Source organism: Engystomops pustulosus, chromosome 2 (assembly GCF_040894005.1).
Source record: "Engystomops pustulosus chromosome 2, aEngPut4.maternal, whole genome shotgun sequence".
NCBI classification, from domain to species: domain Eukaryota; kingdom Metazoa; phylum Chordata; class Amphibia; order Anura; family Leptodactylidae; genus Engystomops; species Engystomops pustulosus.
Genome location: NC_092412.1, coordinates 213,305,551 through 213,330,536, shown reverse-complemented (window position 1 = coordinate 213,330,536; position 24,986 = coordinate 213,305,551). Strand labels below are relative to the sequence as shown.

At 42.2% G+C, this 24,986-nt stretch overlaps 2 protein-coding genes across 6 annotated transcripts in view; one reads left to right on the top strand and one right to left on the bottom strand.

The window, feature by feature from the left end:
- The first annotated feature begins 430 nt into the window (after positions 1-430).
- The window catches only part of LOC140119233 (fibrinogen-like protein 1-like protein), a 29,421-nt gene continuing 4,865 nt past the window's right edge, over positions 431-24,986 (top strand). Inside the window, exons 1-5 of one of the 4 annotated variants that reach the window (XM_072138063.1) lie at positions 459-638; positions 14,364-14,456; positions 14,719-14,811; positions 16,577-16,606; positions 18,256-19,458. In XM_072138063.1, the coding sequence (XP_071994164.1) occupies positions 14,453-14,456; positions 14,719-14,811; positions 16,577-16,606; positions 18,256-18,887 (759 nt within the window). In that variant the 5' untranslated portion in view covers positions 459-638; positions 14,364-14,452 and the 3' untranslated portion in view covers positions 18,888-19,458. Of the gene's footprint in view, positions 639-10,265; positions 10,319-14,363; positions 14,457-14,718; positions 14,812-16,576; positions 16,607-18,255; positions 19,459-24,986 lie in introns of those variants that run through there. The other 3 variants (XM_072138059.1, XM_072138060.1, XM_072138062.1) reach the window with 3 other exon arrangements.
- LOC140119231 (fibrinogen-like protein 1-like protein) lies at positions 2,555-7,988 on the bottom strand. Of its 2 annotated transcripts, none has more exons than XM_072138056.1 (4): positions 7,962-7,988; positions 7,730-7,828; positions 5,680-6,294; positions 2,555-3,644 (listed from the first exon to the last, which is right to left on the bottom strand). In XM_072138056.1, exons 1-4 carry the CDS (start codon positions 7,963-7,965, stop codon positions 3,634-3,636), a joined length of 729 nt encoding a protein of 242 aa, XP_071994157.1. In that variant the 5' UTR covers positions 7,966-7,988; the 3' UTR covers positions 2,555-3,633. The 2 variants fall into 2 exon arrangements, with proteins under 2 accessions (XP_071994157.1, XP_071994156.1); XM_072138055.1 differs by having other exon boundaries at positions 2,556-3,644; positions 5,664-6,294.

Here is a 24,986-nt window from a genome sequence, read left to right as displayed (position 1 = left end):
AACAGTCGGAGCAGACGGAAAAAGTCATTTTTTCTGGCGCCGCCAGATAATAAATAGGTCTGAGAGCAGAACATGTGGTGAGAGCGCCACAAAACTGGCGGAAACGCCATAGTAAATGTCCCCCACTGTGCTGCTCCATCATTTGTCTTGTTTTTCTGGTAAGCGTGCGGTCACGTGGCATTTGTGTTGCATTTTTAAATGCATTGCAGATGCGCAAGCGTTTTACATGTTACCAAGCGTTTTTTTTTTCCTTGCTGAAAGTAAAAGCAGCTGTGTTAACATTTTCACAGCTGCGTACACTTCCAGCAATGAAGAAAAACGCCTTCAAACCAGACAAATGCTCGGTAACATGTAAAACACATGCGTATCTGTAACGCATGTAAAAAAAGCATCATAAACGCATCAAAAATCATCAAGCCAGCAACAAAGTAAAATATACCAAGACTGGGCCAGTGGTCTCATTGCTCATGTACCAACAAGCAACACAGGCTTCTTATTTCTCATTTACTCACCTGTGGGGTAATGCATTTTATCAGTGGGAGAGGACTATAATACATCCTCTATGTTAACCCTTCACCACCCACACAAGAAGAAATGATGTGATGAAACAAGTTGGATTTGGTGTTGGAATATTGAAGGTACATAGGTTAGACTTCTTTATGTGTTGGCCAGTTATTGTCACCTGGTTTACTATGCTACTCCTCTTTCACATGGACTACCTATCTAATAACAGAGACGCTTAAAGGCGCAGGCAAGGGAAAATTCCCATTGCAAGTATAAGTTTGCTGTTCAGTCTCCATAACCTTGTGTTGCAAAAATGTCTGACTCTAAGATTGTCGATAAGACTGGCTTTTTTTGTTCGTTCCTATTCTTACATAGGCACAACTCACTTTTCAGCTGTGCTGAGATATAGAAGTCACTAAATAGGACTAACCACTATACTCAATTCAGAGTGAGCATGGATCTGAAGCCCTTCCGGCGAAGCCACTTTTTACGCCCCATTTTTTTCAAATCTGCCCTATAAGCACTTCACGTGCTTATAACTGCGGAAAGCTTTAAGTGATTTTGAACTTGTTTTCTCATAACACGTTGTACTTCATGTTAGTTGAAAAATTTTGGTGGTATTTTTTGCATTTATTTATGAGAAAATCAGATATATGGTGAAAATTTTCGAAATTTAAAATCTTCTACTTTTTCCACATATAGTTATAACAGCAAATAAACTTAACTAACATTCACTGAATATCTTCTTTATGTGGGCATGGTTTTTTATGCACACTCTCATTTTTGTAGGATGTTATGGGGCTTTGAAATTTAGGTGTGATTTTTCAAATTTTCATAAATAATGTAAAATCCTGCTTTTGAGGGACCTGCTAAGATTTCAAGTACCTTTGAGGGGCCTAAATAAAAGTAAAACCCATAAATTACCCCATTATAGAAACTACACCCTCAACCTACGTAAAACAACTTTTATGAAGTCTACTAACCCTTTGATCGGTTTACAGGGGTTAAATCAAAATCGGATGCAATTTTAAAATTAAAATTTTTTTGCCTAAATGAATGTGTTTTTTTATAAAATGTACAAATTCTCAGTGGATAAAATACGAAAATACTCCACATAGTTTGATACACCACCCCATATGTGGTGGTAACCTGCTGTATGGGGACACCAGGGCATCAAAGGGGAGCTGCGCCATTTCGAGCAGATTATGCTTTGTCACTTTTTATTGACTATACAATCTTTATTTTTTTGGCAATTTGGACATATAAGGGCTTATTTTCTGTGACATTAGACATTTTTTGTAGCTTATTGATTAGATTTTGGGTGGTGTGGGTGGCCATGGGCCCCCTAGAAGGCTTGTGCCCCGGGCTATCGCCCAAATCACCTATATTATAATCCACTACTGGCAATCTGCTCTTTTTTTCTTTACTTTTGAGACGCTATGTAGGGCATTTGGTGTCCAGAAAAACAAGACTTCAATCACTATTATGATGTGTGAAGACATTTCTCAGCCTGAAATTCTCTATGTAAAAACAAATAATAATAAAAGGTGAGGATTCTCTGTATTTTGTGCCCGACATAATGCCTATAGTTTAAGATGCCATCCTGTGCCTAAGGTGATGTAACCCTAATACTGTTGACCATGTTATAGCATCTGTGTTTCTGTAAGTACATTTTTCACATGTATTATGTTCAGCACTTTTTTATGGAGCAATAAAAATTGAAATGGGATAGTAAGACATGGTTTTCCAGAGAGTTGTTGGAATAGGGACACGTTTTGGAGACTTAATTAGTGTTGATCCTCGTTTCCAAAAAAATGACTTTTAGTTTTTTAGTCAGGTTCTTTCCATTTATGATTGTTTTATTGCATTTTAGATTTACCGTATATACTGAAGTATAAGCTAAGTTTTTCAGCACAAAAAATGTGCTGAAAAACCCAAACTTGGCTTATACACGAGTAAAAAAAAATAGAAAGACAATACTCACCTTTCTGACCCCCCTGCAGGTCTTTTTTTCTTACCTTCAGCAGCGGCAGGTCTGTATGACGTTGAGTATTGACTTTATTTATGTGCTGGGCATACTGGGGCTGGCTATATACTGGGGGTAGGAAGGCTGTCTATATACTGGGGGGAGGCTGGCTATATACTGGAGCTGGCTACATACTGGGGGCTGGATATATACTAAAGGTGACTATATGCTGAAGCTGACTATATACTGGGGGCTGGCTGGCTATATACTGGAGCTGGCTATCTACTACGGGCTGGCTATATACTGAGGCTGATTATATACTGGGGGCTGGCTATATACTGAAACTAACTATATACTGAGGGTTGCCTGGCTATATACTAGAGCTGGCTATATACTGGGGGCTGGCTATATACTGAAGATGACTATATACTGGGGGCTGGCTATATACTGAAGCTGACTATATACTGGGGCTGGCTATATACTGGAGCTGGCTATTTACTGGGGGCTGGCTATTTTCTGAAACTGATTATATAGTGGGGCTGGCTATATACTGAAGCTGACTATATACTGGGGGATGGCTGGCTATATACTAGTGGCTGGCCTACCATACACTGAGGGCTTTATTTATACTTGGGGCTGGCTAGCTATAAACTGGGGGGGGAGAGGGCTGGCAGGTGATATACTGGGGCTAGGAGACTGGCTGGCTATATATTAGTGTGCAGGGAGCTTAATAGCTATATACTAGGGGGGAGCTGTGACCAAAGCATTTGTGGTAAAATTAGGAGCCTTGGCTTACATGTGGGTTGGCTTATACTCTTATAATTTTGCATTGCACATTGCAAACAAACCCGCTGAGTGGCTAACAAACCTATATCCATCTAGAAGCTATTTGTCTAATACATAAGATATAAAGTGCAACAGAAGAAGCACGGTTTTAATAATCACAGTCGCATACAGCATAATATATTTCTATACAGTTGCATCTTACATCTTATCTTCAAAGCAGGTAGTTATCGACATGATTCTTGGAGCCATTGTCCAAGCCATTTTATGTGAGCATGTTGCATGATGGGAGATTGTAATCTGTCCAGTGAAATTCCATTTTTTTGTCAACTATGAAAAGCCTATGATTCCGTGAGGCGATGAATGAAAGCCTGAGCGCCCTACTGTTTTACTGTAGAGATTAAAGGAAGAAAAAGTTGTTGATTAGATAACTAGAATAAGGACCAGAACACTGTTTTTAGGTTCTCCTACGTCTCCACAGTCAATACCAAGCAGATACGAAAACAGTTTTTTTCAGATTTCTGGCTTTTTTCTTTGAAACAATAACTTTTAAAAAACTATTCCTGGCTCCCTGCCTGCTCTTCCCCTGGACTTGGTCATCCTTGCTCAAAGAATGTGCCCCCATTCACAAAAAGCTTGTCCTCCTCGTCTTTTAATTAAAAAACCCCTCCCACCACTTTATTACTCCTTGCCTCCCACACACTGAGCTCACACACACTGATTTCCTGCCGGCAAACAACACATCACATCATGAGGACAGCTATAAGCTACAGGTAGATAATTGTTTTATCCGGAGGTGGGGAAAGGAGGCACATCAGATATGATCTGAAGGGTCTTGCGGCCGCATTTTCGGCGGGTTTTCTGATGATTGCGCCGCTGGTACAGGGATTTAGAAAGGGATTGTGTCGCACGTGATGGCATTTTGGCGATTGGCGCCAGCTTTCATGCAACAGAAAACGGGGGCCGGGCTGTCGGACGACCTGACTGATTCACAAACTTTAAAATTGTGTTGCAAGCCATGCACTTACATGCACTGGGAAGAAGGTGGTAAACTCTGGTGGACCTGAGCGGGGAAGCAACAGATGCAGGATATCGGTAGCACGATGTAAGTGAATCGCGGCAGAATTCATTCTCGTCGGCCACTCCGTATTGGGGAACACGCAGGACCAGGTAAGTAAATGTGCCCCAATGTGTCTGATTAGAGTCCCCACCCACACTCTGGGATTTATAGGAGCTAAAACAGCAATAGAACCGAGTAAAATTGTAAAGTAAGGGGTTTTCTTTTTTTTTCTTGGCCAAATCTGTACCTTACCACAATTCTGTCCCTGAGCTCCGTGCAGTTCCTTAGATCTCATGATTTTCATGTGCTCTGACATGCACTGTGTGCTGTGAGGTTCTATATAGACAGGTGTGTGCCTTTCCTAATCAAGTCCAATCAGTCAATTAAACACAGCTGGAGTCCAATGACGGAGTAGAACTATCTCAAGGAAGATCAGAAGGAAATGGATAGCATGGGAGTTAAATATGAGTATCACATTCTTATGACCATGTGATATTTCAGTTTTTCTTGTTTAATTAATTAGCAAAAATATGTTTTTTCCTGTTAAGATGGGGGCAGAGTGTACATTAATGCACAAAAAAAGAACTTTTTTGATCTTACAATTTAGCTGCAATGAAACAAAGAGTAAAAAATTGAAAGGGGTCTGAATACTTTCTATACCCACTGTATAGTGAAGTTTGCTCTATTTTTTTTTCTGCAAACTCAACAAAATATAAATAAGCTTAACACATTATTAAATTAGTTATTGTCCATTCAGTACTTTGCATCAGTATTTGTAATCCAAAATCATAAGTTGTGTCCAAAATATGGAATATGAACAAATCATTCAGTTCTACTTTGTCACTTGATGGTTGGTTTCGACTTACAAATATTAATGCCAAATTCAGACCACAATTCTATCATGTACAGATACAGAAGTCTATTCAAATGCTTGGAAGTTATATATTATACTGTATGGTGTAATTTTATTGGCAACTCCTTTTATAGTGGTTGTCAGAGAATAGAAAAAAACTGTCTTGCTTTTCTAATCTTGGACAATCCCTTTAAAAGGGTTTTACCAACTTACCACTGCTGAGACCCATTAATGGGTGGAGCGGCGGGACGAGCATGCATCCTGCCTCTACATTCAACTCTACAGTACACAGTGCTCAGCTGTTTTCAGCACTCTCAATGACAGTAAATGGAAGTGCCAGAGTTAGGCAGGGTGAATGTCCATCCCGACGTTCCGCCCTTCAGTGTGAACGGGACCCCGCAATATCACCTTATAATCATGGATAACTTCCTAATTTATTTTAAGTCTAAAATGTTACGGTTACTTTTTATAGTGAAATAAAAAAAGCCTGATTTTACCATCTTCAGCAGATACCTGTAGGTCGGACCATAATCATTGACTCATTGCAATCTCCAGTGCAAACATTTTTCCAGTAGATATAATTTTTGGCGTTCAGCTGAACAAGGTAGCAACTGTCATACCACCACCCACTGTAAGTAGCAGCACAATTAGAACTGCTCCGGTCCTGATCTTTGTCTTTTGTGCTGAACTTCATGTTGTCATGAACGTTGTTCGAATCAAAGGTGGTAAGACTGTCCCCTGCAGTGCCGGAGTACCTCCCTAGGCGCAATGCATATCCATTAACTTCTTTGTCAAGGCTGAAGATATCATAGTCAGCATAAAACTCCTCATCATTCTTGTTCTTGAGAATAAAGCGCACCATGTAGACCCTCTGAGATGTGAGCAGATGGATGTACTCATTACCAAGCCAAAAGTCCTTCATAACATTTCCAAATCCATACTTGAAAGTGGTCCAGGACTCATGCCAAGTGATCTCAGTGGTTTTGGAGTTTCTCTGGATAACAGTCCAGCCCTTTCCATCTTCATCTACATGACAATATACTACTAAAGGAGGTGATGCATCAGGCTTGATCACATAAACACCACTGGGACTGTCCTTTGGAAGTTTATCACAATCTATGGGGAAACCTGAAACAATTGGTTATAATTATATAACTGGAAAGTGAGTTTATCACCATCACAATAAATATAGGTCTTACTTTATTACAGCCTAAGTCAGTACTGACAACACTGTTGCTTGACCTTGGAAACAGACAACAAATCTGTCGTCAAGCACCGCCTCCATAGTTTAGCTTAGTGCCTGTGGTAGGACAGTTTCCAAAATCACAATTGTCTTACATTTGGTACTATATAATTTCGTTTACACTGCACAATTTTTGTTTTGCAAGGTTAGAATTCTGTTCAAATTACGATTGCAGTGTATTATATAAGCAATCAAGTCCCCATTGTAGGACTTAAAACTGTAAAAATATTATATAAAAAATTGTAAAACAAAAAAAAAATCTAAAATTGATTATTTTTGTTTACCTGCTGTACAAACAGCAACAAAAATTATCCAAATATACAGGCAGTCCCTGAGTTACTTACAAGATAGGGTCTGTAGGTTTGTTCTTAAGTCGAATTTGTATGTAAGTCGGAACTGTATATTTTATCATTGTAATCCCAGCCATAACTTTTTTGGTCTCTGTGACAATTGGATTTTAAAAATGTTGGGTTGTCATAAGAATCAGGATTAACACTAAAGCTTCATTACAGACACCTGTGATAAGTGTTATAGCTGATTATTGTAGACTAGGACTAAAGTACAATAAATTACCAACATCCAGTGGTCCGTTTGTAACTAGGGGTCGTATGTAAGTCAAGTGTTCTTAAGTAGGGGACCGCCTGTAAAGATGAACCCCAAAATAGTCCCAATAAAATTCATTGGGGGACATCTATCAAACTTTTGCCTTTTTTCTTAAATTTTTGAGACTTTTTAAGGTTCTTGTGTTTATTTGCGAAATTTTTTCATCCTAAAACAGTCTCCTTTCAAATTTCGCCATTGTCTAGTTTCCTGCAGTGTTCCCTGAGTTATCACCTTAATCCAGATGTGAAAGTTGCAAATTTTTGCGCAAATCTACTGCTGCCCCTGACCAGGCGTAGACAATAGCTGGGGAGCTGTCTGCGACTTTTTGCAACTTTTGTTTGAAAAAGTCACAAATTCACTACAGAACAAATGCCACATATATCAATAAAAAACCCCCCTCTAAGATACATTTGAACATCAGGAAAACCAAGAAAAGTCCCAAAAAACAGACTGACAAAGCCGGACTTTTGATACATGTGCCCCATTTAGTTTCATATCTTATTTATAGGTCAATTACTATTAATTTTATTGGAGACTTCGGAGCAGACCACTTGTCCTCAGGGTAAACACAGAACATGTGCCCTATATGTTACCACAAGGACCTCATGTAGGCTAATGTGAATATGTACAATAATACCATTACAGTGAGATTTCCCTTTAAATGAAGTAAAGGTGGTCCCCCCGCAGCTCTCTTCTATAGGAAAGTCATGTTCTCACCTTGTTGAAATGGTTCCTTTGCAATATCCTCTGCTGAAGCCACAGTCAGGCACAAGATGCTAGTGACCCATAACCAGTGATTTGCTGCAAATCCAGAACCTAGGATGGACAATGGAGATGGTTGTATCAGCAGTCATGTAGAAGGAATATCATAAGTATAATATGAGAAACTTCTCAAAGATTGTTATCAGATTGTAACAGACAAATCAATGTCTCTGGTGGCAGATCTCACCCATTGTCTTCACTGAGAACTAGTAAAGCGAACCAGGAAATGGCTCAAACTTTGTAGAAAAAAAATCAATGTCTCCTCCCATATCCCAGACTACAAAGCCTGAAGAAGGGACTATTCCATAGTCACAAAGTCCACAAGGATTTTACTCAAGGTTAAAGTTTTCTTTAGTTTCATATTTAAAGGCACAGGGAGGAAAGTTTGCAAAAATTTTTATTTAAAAAAAAAAAAAAAGATTTCTTTGTATTGTTGTCGTATCTATGAATAGATCTCAGTGTAGAAGATCTGATTGAATGGGGGATGTCATACATTTTACGCCAGTTTTAGTGGGAAAGTGTATAATAATGTATAATAATAAATGTATAATAATAATAATCACCTCCGCCAAAAGGCTGGTGAAAATCTTCTTTGGCACAGGAAATTCAGATTCTGTTGCACAGAGATAACAAGATGAGCCACTACTATGAATAATTTTTAACCCTTAAATGTCACCTCCTTGTAAGCTCTAGGGAAAGGAAGGTGCTTAGAATTTTGAATGTATACCTATTTAATTTCAATAATGCTATGGTGTAATGTGTTTCTTTAATTATAAGGACTAGATATACGTCCCTGTGATACGTAAAACATACAAGACCACACTTGCATCTAATTTTTTGGATACGTTCAGCAGATATGCCAAGTTCTCGGCGCATACACTGAATGAATCCATAGACTTATTTTTGGCTCAGTCTGCCCAGTTTACATCACATCCAGCAGCAAGCACTGGATGAAAAATACTGCAAGCTTCATATTTCCACCCTGCTTCCTGTTGCAGGGTCACATAAACACTCATCGGAGGCCATAGTAGCCTATGTAGAACAGATGCAACTGTGTTGCATCCGTGCCTGGTTTATGCTGAGCGCATACCCAGGGAGTTTACCAGTGATATCAATGTACATTTATGACATAGTTACATCACTGAGGAAACGCCAATCATTGAATGTTTCCGATGCTCCTCCTGCTGCTTCCAGGGGGTACGGGTGGAAATGGACAACATATCACACTTTATTAGAACAAAGTCACATACGACCTAACCCTCCATTGTAGGATCGGGAATCAGTCAGACGTGTCCTTACAGCAGAGGTCTACAACCAGATGAGAACATAGAGGGTGCACTCTCTGTTTCTCGTTACTGTACTATGTCGCAACACGATTCCCTATGCTCCTATGCTTTGTGGCAGCCCAGTGGTTGTGTTGGGAATTGCACCCAAAGAGTTTTGTGAAAGTGAAAGGGAACGTGTCATCAGGAGCCCTTTTTCTGGCTCCTCCATGTCCCCATTGAGAACAGTGTACACTTTGCCAAATTTTTTTTCCGAAAAAAAGATAAGTTAGATGATAGTTTACCTTTCTATATGCAGTGCTGTGTCCCTAGTCCATTGGGAGTGGCCAGTTAGGAGTGGGGTAGACATGTCTGATGTCCTGAGGTGTCAAGCAACAGAGGGAGAGGAAATATTGGGGGCATGGGAGGTTTTTTGTTTGAAATCTTCGTAAGACGGAACAGTTTTTCCGAGGGTGGGTGGGGGCCACTCCTCACTGGCCACTCCCATGGGACTAAGGACACAGCTCTGCATACACAAAGGTGAAACTTTGATCTTTTTTTCAGAAAAAGACAGTGTTAATATAAAAACTCTTTGGCAATGTGTACACTATTGGGGAAACGGGGGAGCCAGAAAAAGGGCTCCTGATGACAAGTTCCCTGTAATGTAGCTTGTCTACTGGAGGTTCGGTGCAACTTGTTCCACCATCAAAACATAACAAATTGACAGTAAATAAGGAAACTTTAGGGAAGAAAACTATTTGATGTTGCAATTTTATGAGAAAATATAAACGAGCTTTGTGATAACAAAGTGGTTATGATTTAAGATTAGATATAATGTACTCATTAGGAAAACAGCAGAAAAGATATCACAACCTGTAATAATCATGTTATGTCTGACCTAAGATTTATTTATGACTAGCTGTAGCTCCAGGCATTGCCGGGAATAGTAAATAACTGCTCTTAGCTACAACAAAATAGAATGGGTTAACAAAAAATATTTTATATGTATCTATAGACTGTCTCAGATTTTCTCTGACCTTCTGTCTGTCTGTCGCGGGCAACTGGAACATTTTTACCTCTGACATTTCTGATAAATCTCCCCCTTTCTCTGTATCCCCATACATCTTACCTCACGCATAAGTTGTCTTCTACTCATTGCCTGTTTTAGCCAATCAAAGCTCATAGCTCATTAATGACCTGTGGCAGAACAGCAACCAATCACGGCTCAGCTTTCAACTGCCACAGCAGCAGCAACAGCAGCAGAGAGTGGCTTCTATATATGGTATTTAAATAGTGGGTTATGGAAAGAGCAGGGTAAAAATTTTGGCTCAAAACCTAGTCCAAAATGTTCCCTGAGTCACAGGCAACAACGGTGCCAAATTTGGTGCAACGGTACAGATTCCTTTAGCGGACAGACACACATACATCCAGATTTATATATTAGATAGTGTGGGGAATTGCTCCGGTAGATGCTTTGTAGCAGTGCAGGAAGCAGGGACACATGCAGAGTTAAAGTCCAAATATCAAGTGTTTATTCACACTTCTTTGTCAAAACATAAATTAAGCCTTGGCTTAGGCACATACAAAATACAAAATAAACCCTGCCAAGCTGGGCACTGCCTAATACAATAACAGCATCTAACTATACATGTACCAAGCTGCCTGGCACACGCCCTTGGCCAGCAGAATATCAGGAGGCACTCAGTTACCTTTGCTGTGTGAACACGGTCCAGCCTTCAGCTCTCCAGGTAGAGCCTCTCTTTCTGCTTCTGGCCTGCAGACTAAATCAGGCTCTAACGAGGTCTGTGACCCGCACTTGTGGGCTATGCAGAAACCCAGGACCGAAGCCCGGGTGGAGTAGGAGTCCCACTACCAGCCTACCCCTTCTCCATAATAAGCAGGCCCAGTACGGACATTACAAAGGTGTCTATGCTAGCGAGGCCAACATAGACCAAACAGACTATTCCTGCTTACTATATGTCTGCATTAACCCTTGGGTTATTGCAGACATATCCAGGGTTTTTACCATGTACTTTTTATCTGTTTGGTTCTCCCACGCGACACCTCTCACTTTCTCACAATAGATATCAATGTGATTACTTCTATGATTACTTCTTCTGTATGGATCTAACACATTAAACATAACTGTTGTGTAAATGCAAAACAATCTTGAAACATCCTGCGTCCTCCATCCACAAAACCCCATGTAGAATGTATCAACAACAAGATCTAATAATCTATAATATTTAGGAATCAACATATAAGAAATAGACCATAGTGTCAAGTGATTGCTTCATTAACTTCCTTATATAATTGTCTTCTGCTGGGTCTTTGAGGCTGATAATTTGTCATTATGGGGTAGAGCTCAAGTACTCTAGTGAAACCCTGACTGGAAATAAATCCTGAGGATAGACATATTCTTAGACTGATATTACTGTATAGCGATTCACTGTGTTGTCATAAAGGGTCATTGTGATGCCATAGCTACCATTGCAATGTCAAAATGGGACGTTGGGATATCATAAAAGAGCATTAGGATCACATTGTAAAGTCACAGTTGGTGTTGTGATGTCACCATGGGGAATTAACTTGTCATAGGAGGGAATTATAATGCCACAAAGGGGTGTTTTTATGTCAAAATGCCATTTTGCAATATCAGTAAAGTGATGTCATAATTGGCATTGTGATGTCGTAGAAGGGTTTGGAAAATAACAATAAGGAATTGTGATTTTGTAATGGCACATTGTGATGGGGTACTGGAAAGTCATATTTGGCATTGTGTTGTCACAATGGGGTCAACTAACCCACAATGATTACTCACAATTTGGCCTGGATACTGCAGAACTATGGGATATTAGATGAAAGAAAAATCCCAATCACAAACATATAGAGAACTAGATGGATCTACTTCACATCTATAGAGGCACATTTACTTACCTGTCCCGTGGGGTATACAAAAACATATTTTTTAAATGTATTTTACGTCCAATCTTTTCTTTCTTGTTTATGGATAAAAATACTCAATTAAAAAAGAAGAAAATTAATTTTGTGCTAATTTTGCCAAGTCATGTATTAAGGTGGTTTCTTCTAAGACTACGAACTATGAACTAAGACGACATCATAATGACATTACTATTAAAGGGCATTTAACCCTTTAAGATCCCTTAAAGGGAACCTACCACCACGAATCTACCTATAAAGGTAGATCGGGTGGTAGGTGGATCAATAGGACTTGAGGATATCCCTTTTAATTTTGTTATGCGGCTACTGGGGCGTAGCTGTGCGCCCTTGTCCGACAAACCTGCCGTCTGCACATGCTCAGAACAGCAGGCCCGCGCCTGCGCGATCAGTCCTCCGAAGCTGCACGCCAAAGATTGTGGGAGTGGGGTAGATGGAGCTAAGACTACATGGTGCAGCTACTCCACGCCCCAGTAGCCTCTTTGATCCTCATTCCCAGATATCTTCCATGCGCAGCTACAAGGAGCTGCGTGCACTCGTCAGCGAAGCCAGGGTTCTGCACATGTGCAGAACGCATGTGTAGGTCAGGAGTTGTTATGGAGATTAATCACCTCTCTTGGATGGTTTTGGAACCTAGACATTGTGTAATTGCAGCTATAGAATCTGCCTGGAAAGGCAACAATTAACTGGTGTGTGTAATTAGCCAATAATCTGTCTGCTATGTTAGCTGAAGTGTGATTGGAGAGGTGCTACCACCTGACCAATGGAAGTATAAAAACCCCTGCTGGGTGAGAGCACATGGAGTGAGAGACTCCATCTTGAAGTAAGTCAGAGACAGAGTGAGCAGCAATGCCAGTGCTGCCCCAGATGTCAATCCCTGGAACTACCAGTGCCTTAGGCCTTCTGCCTAACACTTAGGGCAAGTCTGGAGACTCTAGCCTAGAGCTGCAGCTTCCACAACTTGGACACAGCTCCACCTGAACTATCCAAGCCTGTATCTACTATCAGGCTGCATGCTCTATTCCTGTAGGCCAACTCTCCATGAGCACCCTAGCAACCGAAACCTGCTGTTAACCATTTTTGGGCCGCTGCCTGCTGTTCAATAGAGAACTATAAGTTGATTTGCACAACGTTGCCTCCGTCTGATCCCTGGATATGGCTGTCTACCACCACGGGCTTCCCCATCCATTACTCAGGTACTCATCCTACAGACACTCAAGGGGCATCAGACTCTCCCTCCTTATTTCTTGCTATATAGATAAAGTCAGCACATGCTATATACCTGCTTCAGCGGCAGTTGATGAAATCACATCTGATGCACAGCCATGGACAGGTGAAACATACCTGCCAAATGTGCTTTATTTACAGATGCCCTCTGTCCTGATTTTCCCTTGCGGCTGCCATGGCTAAAGCCCTCTCAGTTGGTTCAAGTGTATTGGGAGGTTGCTTTTAGGTATAGTTAATACTATGTTACAACTAGCTTTTTCAGGAATTTAAAGGGCCAGCATTCTCCTTATTGGTGCTGGCATCAAGGCTCTGCTATATAGCCTAGCAACTCCCCTGCTGGATCTTCATGTCCTGTTACTGAAGAGAAAGCCCTCCTTGTTCCCGAGCGTTTCCAGACGCCTCCGTGGATTCTGTGATTCCCGTGTTCCGTGTTGTTCCCGTGTTCTGTGGTGTTCCCTGGTGTTCCCGTGTTCCTGTGTCCTGGTATCCTGTGGCGATCCTGTTATCCTGTGCGATCCTGTTATCCTGTGGCGGTACTGTTATCCTGTAGCGGTCCTGTTATCCTGTGGCGATCCTGGTATCCTGTGGCAGACTGGTAATCCAGTAGCCTTCCGAGGTCCTGCCAGCCATCCGAGGTCCTGCCAGCCATCCGAGGTCCTGCCAGCCATCAGAGGTCCTGCCTTCCCGAGGTCCTGCCTTCCCGTGATCCTGCCTTCCTGTGGTCCCCGTGTCCCTACCTTGGATGCCACCGCGGGCCTAGTCGCCTAGTTCATGGCCTTTCTTCAGAAAAGACCATCAATGTGTTATAAGTTGGGGTCGGAAGATCTAGCACCTGCACAAATTAGTTGCACAACAATAAAATTTAGTGATTTCATTGGTAAAAGGAGCCTCAGACCTATAGCAATACAGCCCTGAGGGAAGTTACAGGTCGTCCTGAATTTGTACCTAGAGGACATCAGTAACCTGAGGCATATTTGTAATTAAAAACTCCCAGATGGAATTGGGGGCTTTGGGTGAACTTTTACTTTGGGGTATCGCGGAGATCATAGTTCTTCATAAAAACTGATTCCTGAAAGAGTTAACTATGTAATTCGATTATTCTTTCAAAACATGTGAGGACTTTGTACCTTTTAATTCCTTAGGCAACGGGATTTTCCTTTAGCTGATAAGGTAGAGAAGATATTGGAAGGATCTTAATGTTTTGCTAGTATGAAAGAAGCTGGAAGACAAGATGGGTGAGTGAAGGGGAGACGCCAATCACAAACTATATTGTATATACTTATTACTGCAGAAGACCAATAATATACTGTTAGCAGCTGTACACTAGCTCATAAACCTCTGACAATATCTGCATATAGTACTATGACTATTACCAGCCAGTGTGACTATACTACCCTCTTGTATTTTTAGAAGAAAAGATACAAGCAATAGCTTCTCGATTTGTTCTTTATATGCTTTCTTACAGACACTGAACTGTACATATTTCTCTAAATTTAGATTATTTCTACTGTCTCTGCATTTTGGCCCTTGTGAGCTCTGCAGCAACTCGTCATCGCAGGAATCTAAAACGGGGAGATGTGTTTGAGAATGGTTTGCATTATATATTTTTTTCTTTGAGGATAAAACTAGGCATTGGTATTGGTATTACAGTAAATAAATGTTATTATACAAAAATTTTTTAGTAGACAATATTGTTACACAATATTTTTATTAAGATAATATAATCCGGAGATACAATTAGAGAACAATGTATGATCACTTGATTTTTAAAGAAATCATGTAATCTCCATTGATCAACATTTGATTTGGGGGGATTTGTAAGGATTACATTATTCCACTAGAACAATGTTTTACAAAATTACAATGATATCAACACAAAACCTTTATTTTGCAAAAATGATGATGATCATAATTAGAGAAGAACAATGAATGTAGCACAGAGAAAGATTATAACTAAATGTTATGAAGGTAACACTCACCAATCAGTAGGGAGTGTAGAGGCCTTTGCTTTGAATGACTTCAGCACATCTGCAGCCATAGGACATCACTAGTCTCTCGCATGGCTCTGCTGGGATTTTGGTTCACTTGACTTCCAGTCTTTTCAGATTTACATTTTTTCTGTGTCAAGAAACTACTTTTTTGCAATATGACAGGGGGCATAATCCTACATGAAAATTGCTGGCTGACTGAGTGAAGAATGCAAGAAAAGAACCATGTGTTCTTGAAGAAGGTTCTTATACACACTGGCATTCACTCTGACATGTAGCTGTATGAGTGGTCCAACTGCTGCTACGGAAAACATCCCCCAAACCATGACACTTCCTCTACCACCTTGCACTGACTTCTTTACACAATTTAGGTTCAGTCTTTCCCCAGTTTGATGAAGAACATAATGCGGGACATTTACTTACCCGTCCCGTTGCGCCCGCCAATCCGGAATGTCCGATGAGGATTCGGAGCTGCACCGATTTGTGTCGCATACAAGCATGCACCGATGCACCACAATCCGATCCCGTGCGCCACAATCCCCTGTGCGATTCAGCGCAGAAAAGAAATAGTCAGGAAACCCGAGAGAATCACGGTCTGCGGACCCTTAGTAAATGTGCCCCAATGTTTCCCATCAGATCCAAATGAATTAAACTTGCTTTCATCACTGAAATGAACTGAGAACCACTTTAACATATAACATGCCCCCATCCTTTAGATTTTTTCTATTAATGGGAGGTTTGGTCACAGCAGAATGGGCTTCATTCCTAATGCTTTTAAACTATATGATGTATGACAAGACAGACCCTTACTCTATTCAGTGCTGAACTGGCAAGAAAGTACAGCTACAGTTTTGAAATGATTATTATGGAGATTTTCCGCATTATCCTGTCCTCTCTTGCATTTGTCTTTTGAGGGTCAACCAGCCTTCATGAGGGACAGTTTGAAATGTTGAAAAGATGCAATAGTCTAGAACTCACAGACTTGGAACGACCAACACTTACTGTGGCTAATAGGGTCACCCCTTTGCCCTTCATCTGCGCAAGCTGTTGCTGAAGGGTTTTAGTCACTTTCAACACAACATTTTTGCAAAGTCATTGAAAACTGGAAAGTTAGGCTGCCAGTAAAATAGAGTTTGACAAATAATTATGGAAATTAGCACCAGGTTCCAGGTTAACACTAATAATACTTGTATGTGTTCTTTAATTTTGTGCTACAGGATATAAACAATATATGAAAAAACATGAAAATAATACATTTACATGTTAGGATATATTCAAATAAGACATAGGAAATTTTGTGTGTTGATTTTAATTTCCGGTGTATATTAATTTATTAGTGATACAGAATTATTTTTCTTTGCTTGTAGGTGGCAAAAACAACCATGTGCAGGAAAAAGGTATCAGTATTCACATTGTATACATTTTGTGGAAGCACTATCAATTTTTAATAAAAAAGAACTGAATTTGACTACCCGTATGGCAACATAGGTACTGGCCAATGGACTTAAGGGGATTTTTCACAACATATAGTTTTGGATATTATTAGCCTTTTCAGATCATAAATGTAAAATTGTTGGGTTTTAGCTTAACAATTCCATGCAAAGTACTGGATACGGTCATTATCTACTAAGATGTTCAAGGTGTCTTTTATTGCTGGACAAGCTTGCAATTTCAATGATACTTGGGATCTCTAAAAAGTTGATCACTTTCTGGGACTCAATAATATCTAACTATCTACTGAGCACTGCATAGTGTACATACAGAATCTATACAGTGACTAGTCTGGAAGTGTTCACTACATGGAGGAGCATGGAATAGATAGTAGAAGCCAGCAGTGAAATGGTTACATGAAGTGTACTGTCTCTGCTATGTGAGCATTAGTGTTTCAGCTTCCCTACTGTGTAGAAAGTGTTCTGAGCAGAAAGAGGTGGAGGTTTGCTATAGTGGATTTTGTGACATAGCTTGAGGTGCAGAGAGAGAAACTTCTGCAGAATCACAGACTGAGATTGTGGGACTGATAGGGAACAGGGGAGTTTGAGAACCTCACTATTGTGTTTGGTAGACTTTTGCATCCACAGACCTGCACACACTCAGCACTCCTGCTAGCTAGATACATGGAACTTGACCACCTCCCTCCTGTGTGAGCAGGGAGCAGCAGCCTCTCCCTTCTGTGAAACCATATCTGTATGCTCTGTGTAAACGAAGGATGGCTTCAGCTTGAAAATCAACGCATCCCGGGGAGATTGCAGGAATAGGCTATACTGTTTAGGATAGCAAAAAACTGTTTATATAGATAATCAGGATAATAGGCAAAGTTGTTCTCCATGGCAAGAGCTATTGATTTTTGAAAAAAATAATATCAAAGTTGCTCTTTGACAAAAAATGTTCTTAATTTTTTGGCCCTCATAGGGTGTTCCTCATAAATCATGGGGGGGGGTGTTCGCTCAGACAATCTTCTGCCGTGCTGATTTATTGCTGTAGATTGCCAAGTCCATCTGTATTGAACGTCTCCAATTGCTGTCATAGAACGATCTGTGTTGACCATGCTACTTAAAAGGTTAAGCAGTGGTTGTCTGCTGTAAATTACAGTAGACACCCACCCTGTAAGGAGAGGGCTTAGCCTGTAAACACTCTTCATACATTCTTAAAGCCGCACTGTACTATAATCACAGTCATTGGTAAAGGGCTAATTAAACTAAAACTGAAAAACTACCAAAGTGTATAGGCCCTGGAGATCTGTGTAACCATACCTTGGTGAAAAGGGAATTATAATCCAGATCTGCAGCTCCTTCAAGTAGTTTGGGGAAGAAGATCTTTCCGCTTGAGGAGCTTTTCTCACTAAGCTGCCCCTTAGTCCCTCCCTTTTGCTATGAGTAAGAGCTGCAGCAGGATTCAGGTTGGATATGACAGGAATCTGAGCAGAGGGGAGGAAATGTTAGTGGTTGCTGGGGTTGGAAAACCTCTCCAAGATGCAAATCTGGATTAAAAGTTTATTTTCACAGTCCTGCTAACAATAATAATTTGATTTTAACCAATGTCTTTCTAGAGTTACCAAAAGACTGCAGTGAAATCCCACATTATCATGACAGTGGAATCTATGCAATCCACCCTAAAGGCTTGCACCCACTGATTGTGTACTGTGACATGACTACAGAGAGTGGTGGCTGGATTGTCATACAGAGGAATAGCTTCAACTCAGAGATAACCTGGGATGAATCCTGGTCCACTTACAAATATGGCTTTGGGAATGTGGAGAAGGACTACTGGTTGGGCCTAGAATATCTGCACCACATCACTAAGCAGAAAGTCTATCAGGTGCGCTTTGTGATCACTGATAATAACAATGAAGAAAAATATGCGGACTACAACCTCTTCAGCGTGGAAGATGAGGCTAATGGTTACAGAATCAGACTGGGCAGTTACAGGGGTACAGCTGGAGATTCCATGTCCTCCATACAGGCCGGAACCACACATGACAACATGAAGTTCACATCAAAGGACAAAGACCAAGATATCTACACTGGTAACTGTGCAAGTAGCTATGGTGGGGCATGGTGGTATGCCGCCTGCTTTGCATCTAAGCTCAACAACAAAAATGCCATTCAGTGGACTGGACTGTGTCCTGGTAACTGTAAAGGATCCACCATAATGATCCGTCCTGCAGATTACTGCGTTTAGTAAATGTTTCCAAAAACTCTGTATTTAGATTCATAGGGGGATATTTATCAAGGGTTCTGCTCCACCTCAGTGGACAGGGCCTAAAAAATAGAAATAAGTGCTACAGGGCCCCACCGGATACATCACGAGGCCCGAGCTACTTAATGTATTCGGCTGCGCCAAAGCACCCATAAAATGTAAATGCAAATCTGTAAAGTATATTATTTACTGTCAAACCACAATATGCAGGAGCTTTCTCATTTCTGTTCCTTTTTCTTTACATTGACTTATGATGACAGCTGATTGGTGGCTCTAATCTTCAATTGATAACCTATTGTATAATTCAATTTCAAGTTGCAGGCATGTCACATAACATTTCCCCTGCAGTAGTGTCTTGAGGGAAAAGTCTATCAGCTGTGTTTCAGGGGTGCAAGCTGTAGGCCCCAAAATATGAAACTGAACTCCTTGTACAGGTATCTGTACCCTCTTCTCCATCCGCAAGTGATGAACTAAGTCTATAAGGAATTGCAAAATACACATCTGTTTGTGATCTGTATTTTTAACAATAAATGTATGAACTTATGTATCAAAACTTATTGTTTTCTGTCTTCTTACATATCGGGGCTGGCATGACAAACCTTGAGCAAAACATGAATATGTAGTACTGTGGGTAATGAATCGCAACTTTTGTCAAGAATACAAATACATAGTACAAATATATAGTACAGTTTGTATCTCTCCAACCACAAATATCTACAGTTATGTTTAGTGAATCATGAGTATAATATTAGTGTCAAAGATCACATTGAACACTTAGTTGCCCAGAAAACATATTCTGAGCTCTTCACAGAGATCGGCGAATGCCGTTCAGCTCTGTTTTCTGTATGACACGTGCACACTGCTCACATTGGATATCACCATGTCGACTCTCCATGTACTTCATTGTCATCCATTACTTCCATCTCCTGCCCGTCTCTTTTGAACCCAAACACACTTTTCAGTGTACTTTTCAGTGTGTTCCATCTATTAGGTGTTCTCTATAGTTAGGTGCACTTTATATAATCTTTTTTTGTCTTCCATCTATTAGGTGTTTCATATAGTTAGGTGCACTTCATATCATTTTTCCTGTGTGACATTTATTAGTTTCTCCCTATAGTTAGGTGCAGTTTATATAATTTTTGTGTGTGCCATCTATTAGGTGCTCTTTATAGGGGCACTTCATATTTTTTTTTCTGTGTGCTACCTATTAGGTGCTCAGTATAGTTTCATGCACTTCATATATTTTTTTCAGTGTGCCATCTATTTGGTTCTTTTAGGTGCTTGGTATAGTTTGGTGCACTTCATATAATGTTTTCTGTCTTCCATTTATTAGGTGTTTCATATAGTTAGGTGCACTTCATATAATCTTTTCTGTGTGCCATCTATTAGGTGCTGTCACGGGCACCCCCACGATCCATACCACGGATCGCGGGTGCACCTGTGCCTCCGTTGCGGGCACCCCCGCGATCCATATCGCGGATCGCGGGTGCACCCGTGCCTCCCTCCGCTGCCCTGGTCCCGCTCTGGTGCACTCACCTCTCCTGGCTCCCGCTCCCGTCCGGACTAGGTCTCGCGCACGGCCCCGCTCCCTAGGGCGCGCGCGCGGCACTGTCTCAAGATTTAAAGGGCCAGTGCACAGGTGATTAGTATTGGTCATTTCCTGTTTTGTATATAACGCTTTGTTTCCCATCATTCCCTGCCGGATCTTTGTGCCTCTTAGCCTTAGAGAAAGCTTCCTAGCGAGTATTGCTGTGTTCCTGCGTATTCCTGTATTCCTGCGTATTCCTGTATTCCTGCGTTCCAGTGTATTCCTGTGTGTTCCCGTTCCTGAGTCCTGTGTTGCCGTGTTACCTGTGTTCCTCCCTGTTGCTGTGTGCCTGTGTTCCCATTCCCACCTGCCTGGACCTCCTGTTGCTGACCCCGGACTTGAACCTGACGTTGCATCTCTGCCGCCTGCCCTGACCCTGTGCCTGGACCCGACTACGAGTTTGTCATCCGCTAAGGTACCTCGACCTCGGCTGCCACCGTGGGCTAGTCACACCTGGGAACGACCTAGTGGTATCCTGCCGCAGCAAGTCCAACCCGCTTTGCGGCGGGCTCTGGTGAAAACCAGGTGCCGCTAGGCTCCGGTTCCGGGTGTTGGCTAGTTACATCTCCCGCGGTGGTCCAGAGGATCCACTGATCCTAACAGGTGCTCTGTATATGGGCACTTCATTTTTTTTTTCTGTGTGCTACCTATTAGGTGCTCCGTATAGTTTCATGCACTTCATATATTTTTTTCAGTGTGCCATCTATTTGGTTCTTTTAGGTGCTTGGTATAGTTTGGTGCACTTCATATAATGTTTTCTGTTTGTCATCTATTAGATGATCCATATAGTTTGGTGCAGTTTACATAATTTTTTTTGTGTGCCAACTATTAGGTGCTTGATATAGTTTGTATAGTTAGGTACACTACAGAGGCTGCTAGTGGGGATGATGGCCCATTTTTTCTCCTCCCCCTTATCTTCCAGTGACCTGAAAGTGCAACATCACCCACCGGGGCCTAGCCTTTTCTGGCCTGGGGGCAAATGAATTCCTTAGGTACCTGAGTGGCTGATGGAGTGCAGCTAAGCATTCGTCTGCATTCACGGTGCTGGGTACTAGGGGAAGAGGCCTCGTCCACAGTCTGGCAGGTATCCGACCGGTGGAAGCACAAGAAAGGAGAGAGAGGATGAATATGTAGGATATTTCTCTGTATAGGGGGCACCCTTGGTGTTATCAGCCGTACACAGAGATCATTCGGAGGATGGCAATCATTCAACTTAAAGTTAGTTCAGTTCGTATACAGGGACACAGCAACAGCCAAAACAACATTAACAATAAACCAGGTCGAGATGGCTGGTTGGATGGTGTTCCACAGAAGCTGCTCACAACCTGGTATTGGTATCTTCAAGCTGGAGATGGATAGATGGCTGCTTCAGCAACAAGATGATAAAGAAGGTGGATGTCTGCTTGGACCTGGTCTCCATGCAGGCCAGGGGTGTCAGGGCAGCATGCCGCAGACACATGTGCTTCTATGAACATGGAACTTTCCAGCCCCCAGAGGTTTTATAAACTCCCCTTGTGAGGTGGCAAACAAATTATCCAACCAGCAATCTATTTGCAATGTAATAATAACAAGGCATCTTATTTGTTACAAGAATTATACAGGCATTACCATTTCCAGACACCGGAGGTCTTCCCAAGGTGATCATGCTGAGAGAAAAACTATTGAATGGAGGGAGGTTTTGATTTCGTAATACTGCATTGGCAGGGTGTTGCAAAAAAACCTTTATGATGGTGCCCTAAGATTTGTGTGGGAGAAGTGCCTGGGACATCTACTGACCTCACATGGATAATCCTAGATAACTATACTCCTAGGGTCCCAGACCTAATGGGCCAACCTGGAATACAGTTTGACAGGGCAGGGCTCAGAGCAGTGGACTTTTTTCAAGTTTTATTTGATGAGGAGCTAATAAATTTAATGATATTCCAGACTAATCTCTATTCTGCACAACATATTGCCCAAAACCCCACCTCTTTTTATGCACAATCCTACAGGTGGACCCCTGTCATTGCAGCAGAGATGAAGACGTTTTGGGGCATAATACTTCTTATGAGGCTTATAAAGAAGCCATCAATCAAAGACTACTGGAACACAGACATTCTGTACCACACCCTGATGTTTCGCATGGCGTTGAGTAGTATGCGCTTTGAAGCCATCCATAAGTTTTTACATTATACCGATAACACACAGTCCCCACCCAGAGATGATCCCTGTTATGATAATTTATTTTACGGTCAGGACCAGGGGCGTCGCTAGGTCAGAAGATCCGGGGCTCGTGCCCCGGATCTTTTGGCCAGTGCCCCGAATCTCCTCGGGTCAGCAGATCATCTGCCCCGCTGCCCGGGAGATTCCTTCCCTCTCGTTCTCATCACGATCTGTGTCCTCAGATCGTGATGAGAACGAGTGCAGGCGCTGCTTTCCCCTGCAAGGACCTTACCTCCGGGAGTTCCACAGGCTGAAAGACCTGTGATGATGTCATGATCACATGACCTGCAGGGGAAAGCAGCGCACAGAAAGAGAGAGAGAGCTGCATCTGTGAGGTGAGAAACATGACAGGGACTAGGGAAGGGGGAGAACATTGTGGGGCACATTATTTCCTGGGGCACTGTGTGAGGCACATTATTTACTGGGGGACTGTGTGAGGCACATTATTTCCTGGGGGGCTGTGTGAGGCACATTATTTCCTGGGGGGCTGTGTGAGGCACATTATTTACTGGGGGGACTGTGTGAGGCACATTATTTACTGGGGGGCTGTGTGTGAGGCACATTATTTACTGGGGGGCTGTGTAAGGCACATTATTTACTGGGGGGACTGTGTGAGGCACATTATTTACTGGGGGGACTGTGTGAGGCACATTATTTACTGGGGGGACTGTGTGAGGCACATTATTTCCTGGGGGGCTGTGTGAGGCACATTATTTACTGGGGGGCTGTGTGAGGCACATTATTTACTGGGGGGCTGTGTGAGGCACATTACTTACTGGGGGCTATGTGAGGAACATTATTTACTGGGGGGCTGTGTGAGGCACATTATTTACTGGGGGCTGTGTGAGGCACATTATTTACTGGGGGGCTGTGTGAGGCACATTATTTACTGGGGGGCTGTGTGAGGCACATTATTTACTGGGGGGCTGTGTGAGGCACATTATTTACTGGGGGGCTGTGTGAGGCACATTATTTACTGGGGGGCTGTGTGAGGCACATTAGTTACTGGGGGGCTGTGTGAGGCACATTATTTACTGGGGGGCTGTGTGTGAGGCACATTATTTACTGGGGGGCTGTGTGAGGCACATTACTTACTGGGGAGCTGTGTGAGGCACATTATTTACTGGGGGGCTTTGTGAGGCACATTATTTATTGGGGGGCTGTGTGGGCACATTACTGGGGGGCTGTGTGAGGCACATTACTTACTGGGGGGACTGTGTGAGGCACATTATTTACTGGGGGGACTGTGTGAGGCACATTACTTACTGGGGGGACTGTGTGAGGCACATTATTTACTGGGGGGACTGTGTGAGGCACATTATTTACTGGGGGGACTGTGTGAGGCACATTACTTACTGGGGGGCTGTGTGAGGCACATTATTTACTGGAGGACTGTGTGAGGCACATTATTTACTGGAGGACTGTGTGAGGCACATTATTTACTGGGGGGACTGTGTGAGGCACATTATTTACTGGGGGGACTGTGTGAGGCACATTATTTACTGGGGGGACTGTGTGAGGCACATTATTTCCTGGGGGGCTGTGTGAGGCACATTATTTACTGGGGGGACTGTGTGAGGCACATTATTTACTGGGGGGCTGTGTGAGGCACATTACTTAGTGGGGGGACTGTGTGAGGCACATTATTTACGGGGGGACTGTGTGAGGCACATTATTTACTGGGGGGACTGTGTGAGGCACATTATTTACTGGGGGGACTGTGTGAGGCACATTATTTACTGGGGGGACTGTGTGGGGCACATTACTTATGGGGGGGCTGTGTGAGGCACATTGCTTACTGGGGGGCTGTGGGGGACATTTCTTGGGGCGTGTTCACACATGGCACTAGGACGGGCCTTGGTTTGATATATTTTCCAGTAATACACATGTGATGGGTAACACGCACCTGGTTTTGTTTAAATGCAAGACAAACGTGTGAGCGCAGCCTTTCAGTATTTGGGGAGATTGTTAGGGGCGGCAGCAGGATAACACTGCCAGGGAACAAAGATGTAGGGACAATGAGGAACATAAGATGTGGTGATGGGGATTTCTCCTGTGTCTGTAGCTGTATATACCAGAAGTAACCTTGTTATTGGCACAAGCACATGTGAGGGGGTCATGTACAGAAGGGGGCAGTACTGAAAGTGCAATACACATGCATTGGGGCCCGCAAAACATGTGTCTGTAGACAAGTGCCTAGCATAATTTAAAGGGAGACTGCAATTCCGCCAGTACCTGTCCCACAAGAGGGCACAGTATGGTTTGAAGATGTATAAGTTGTGTGAGAGTAT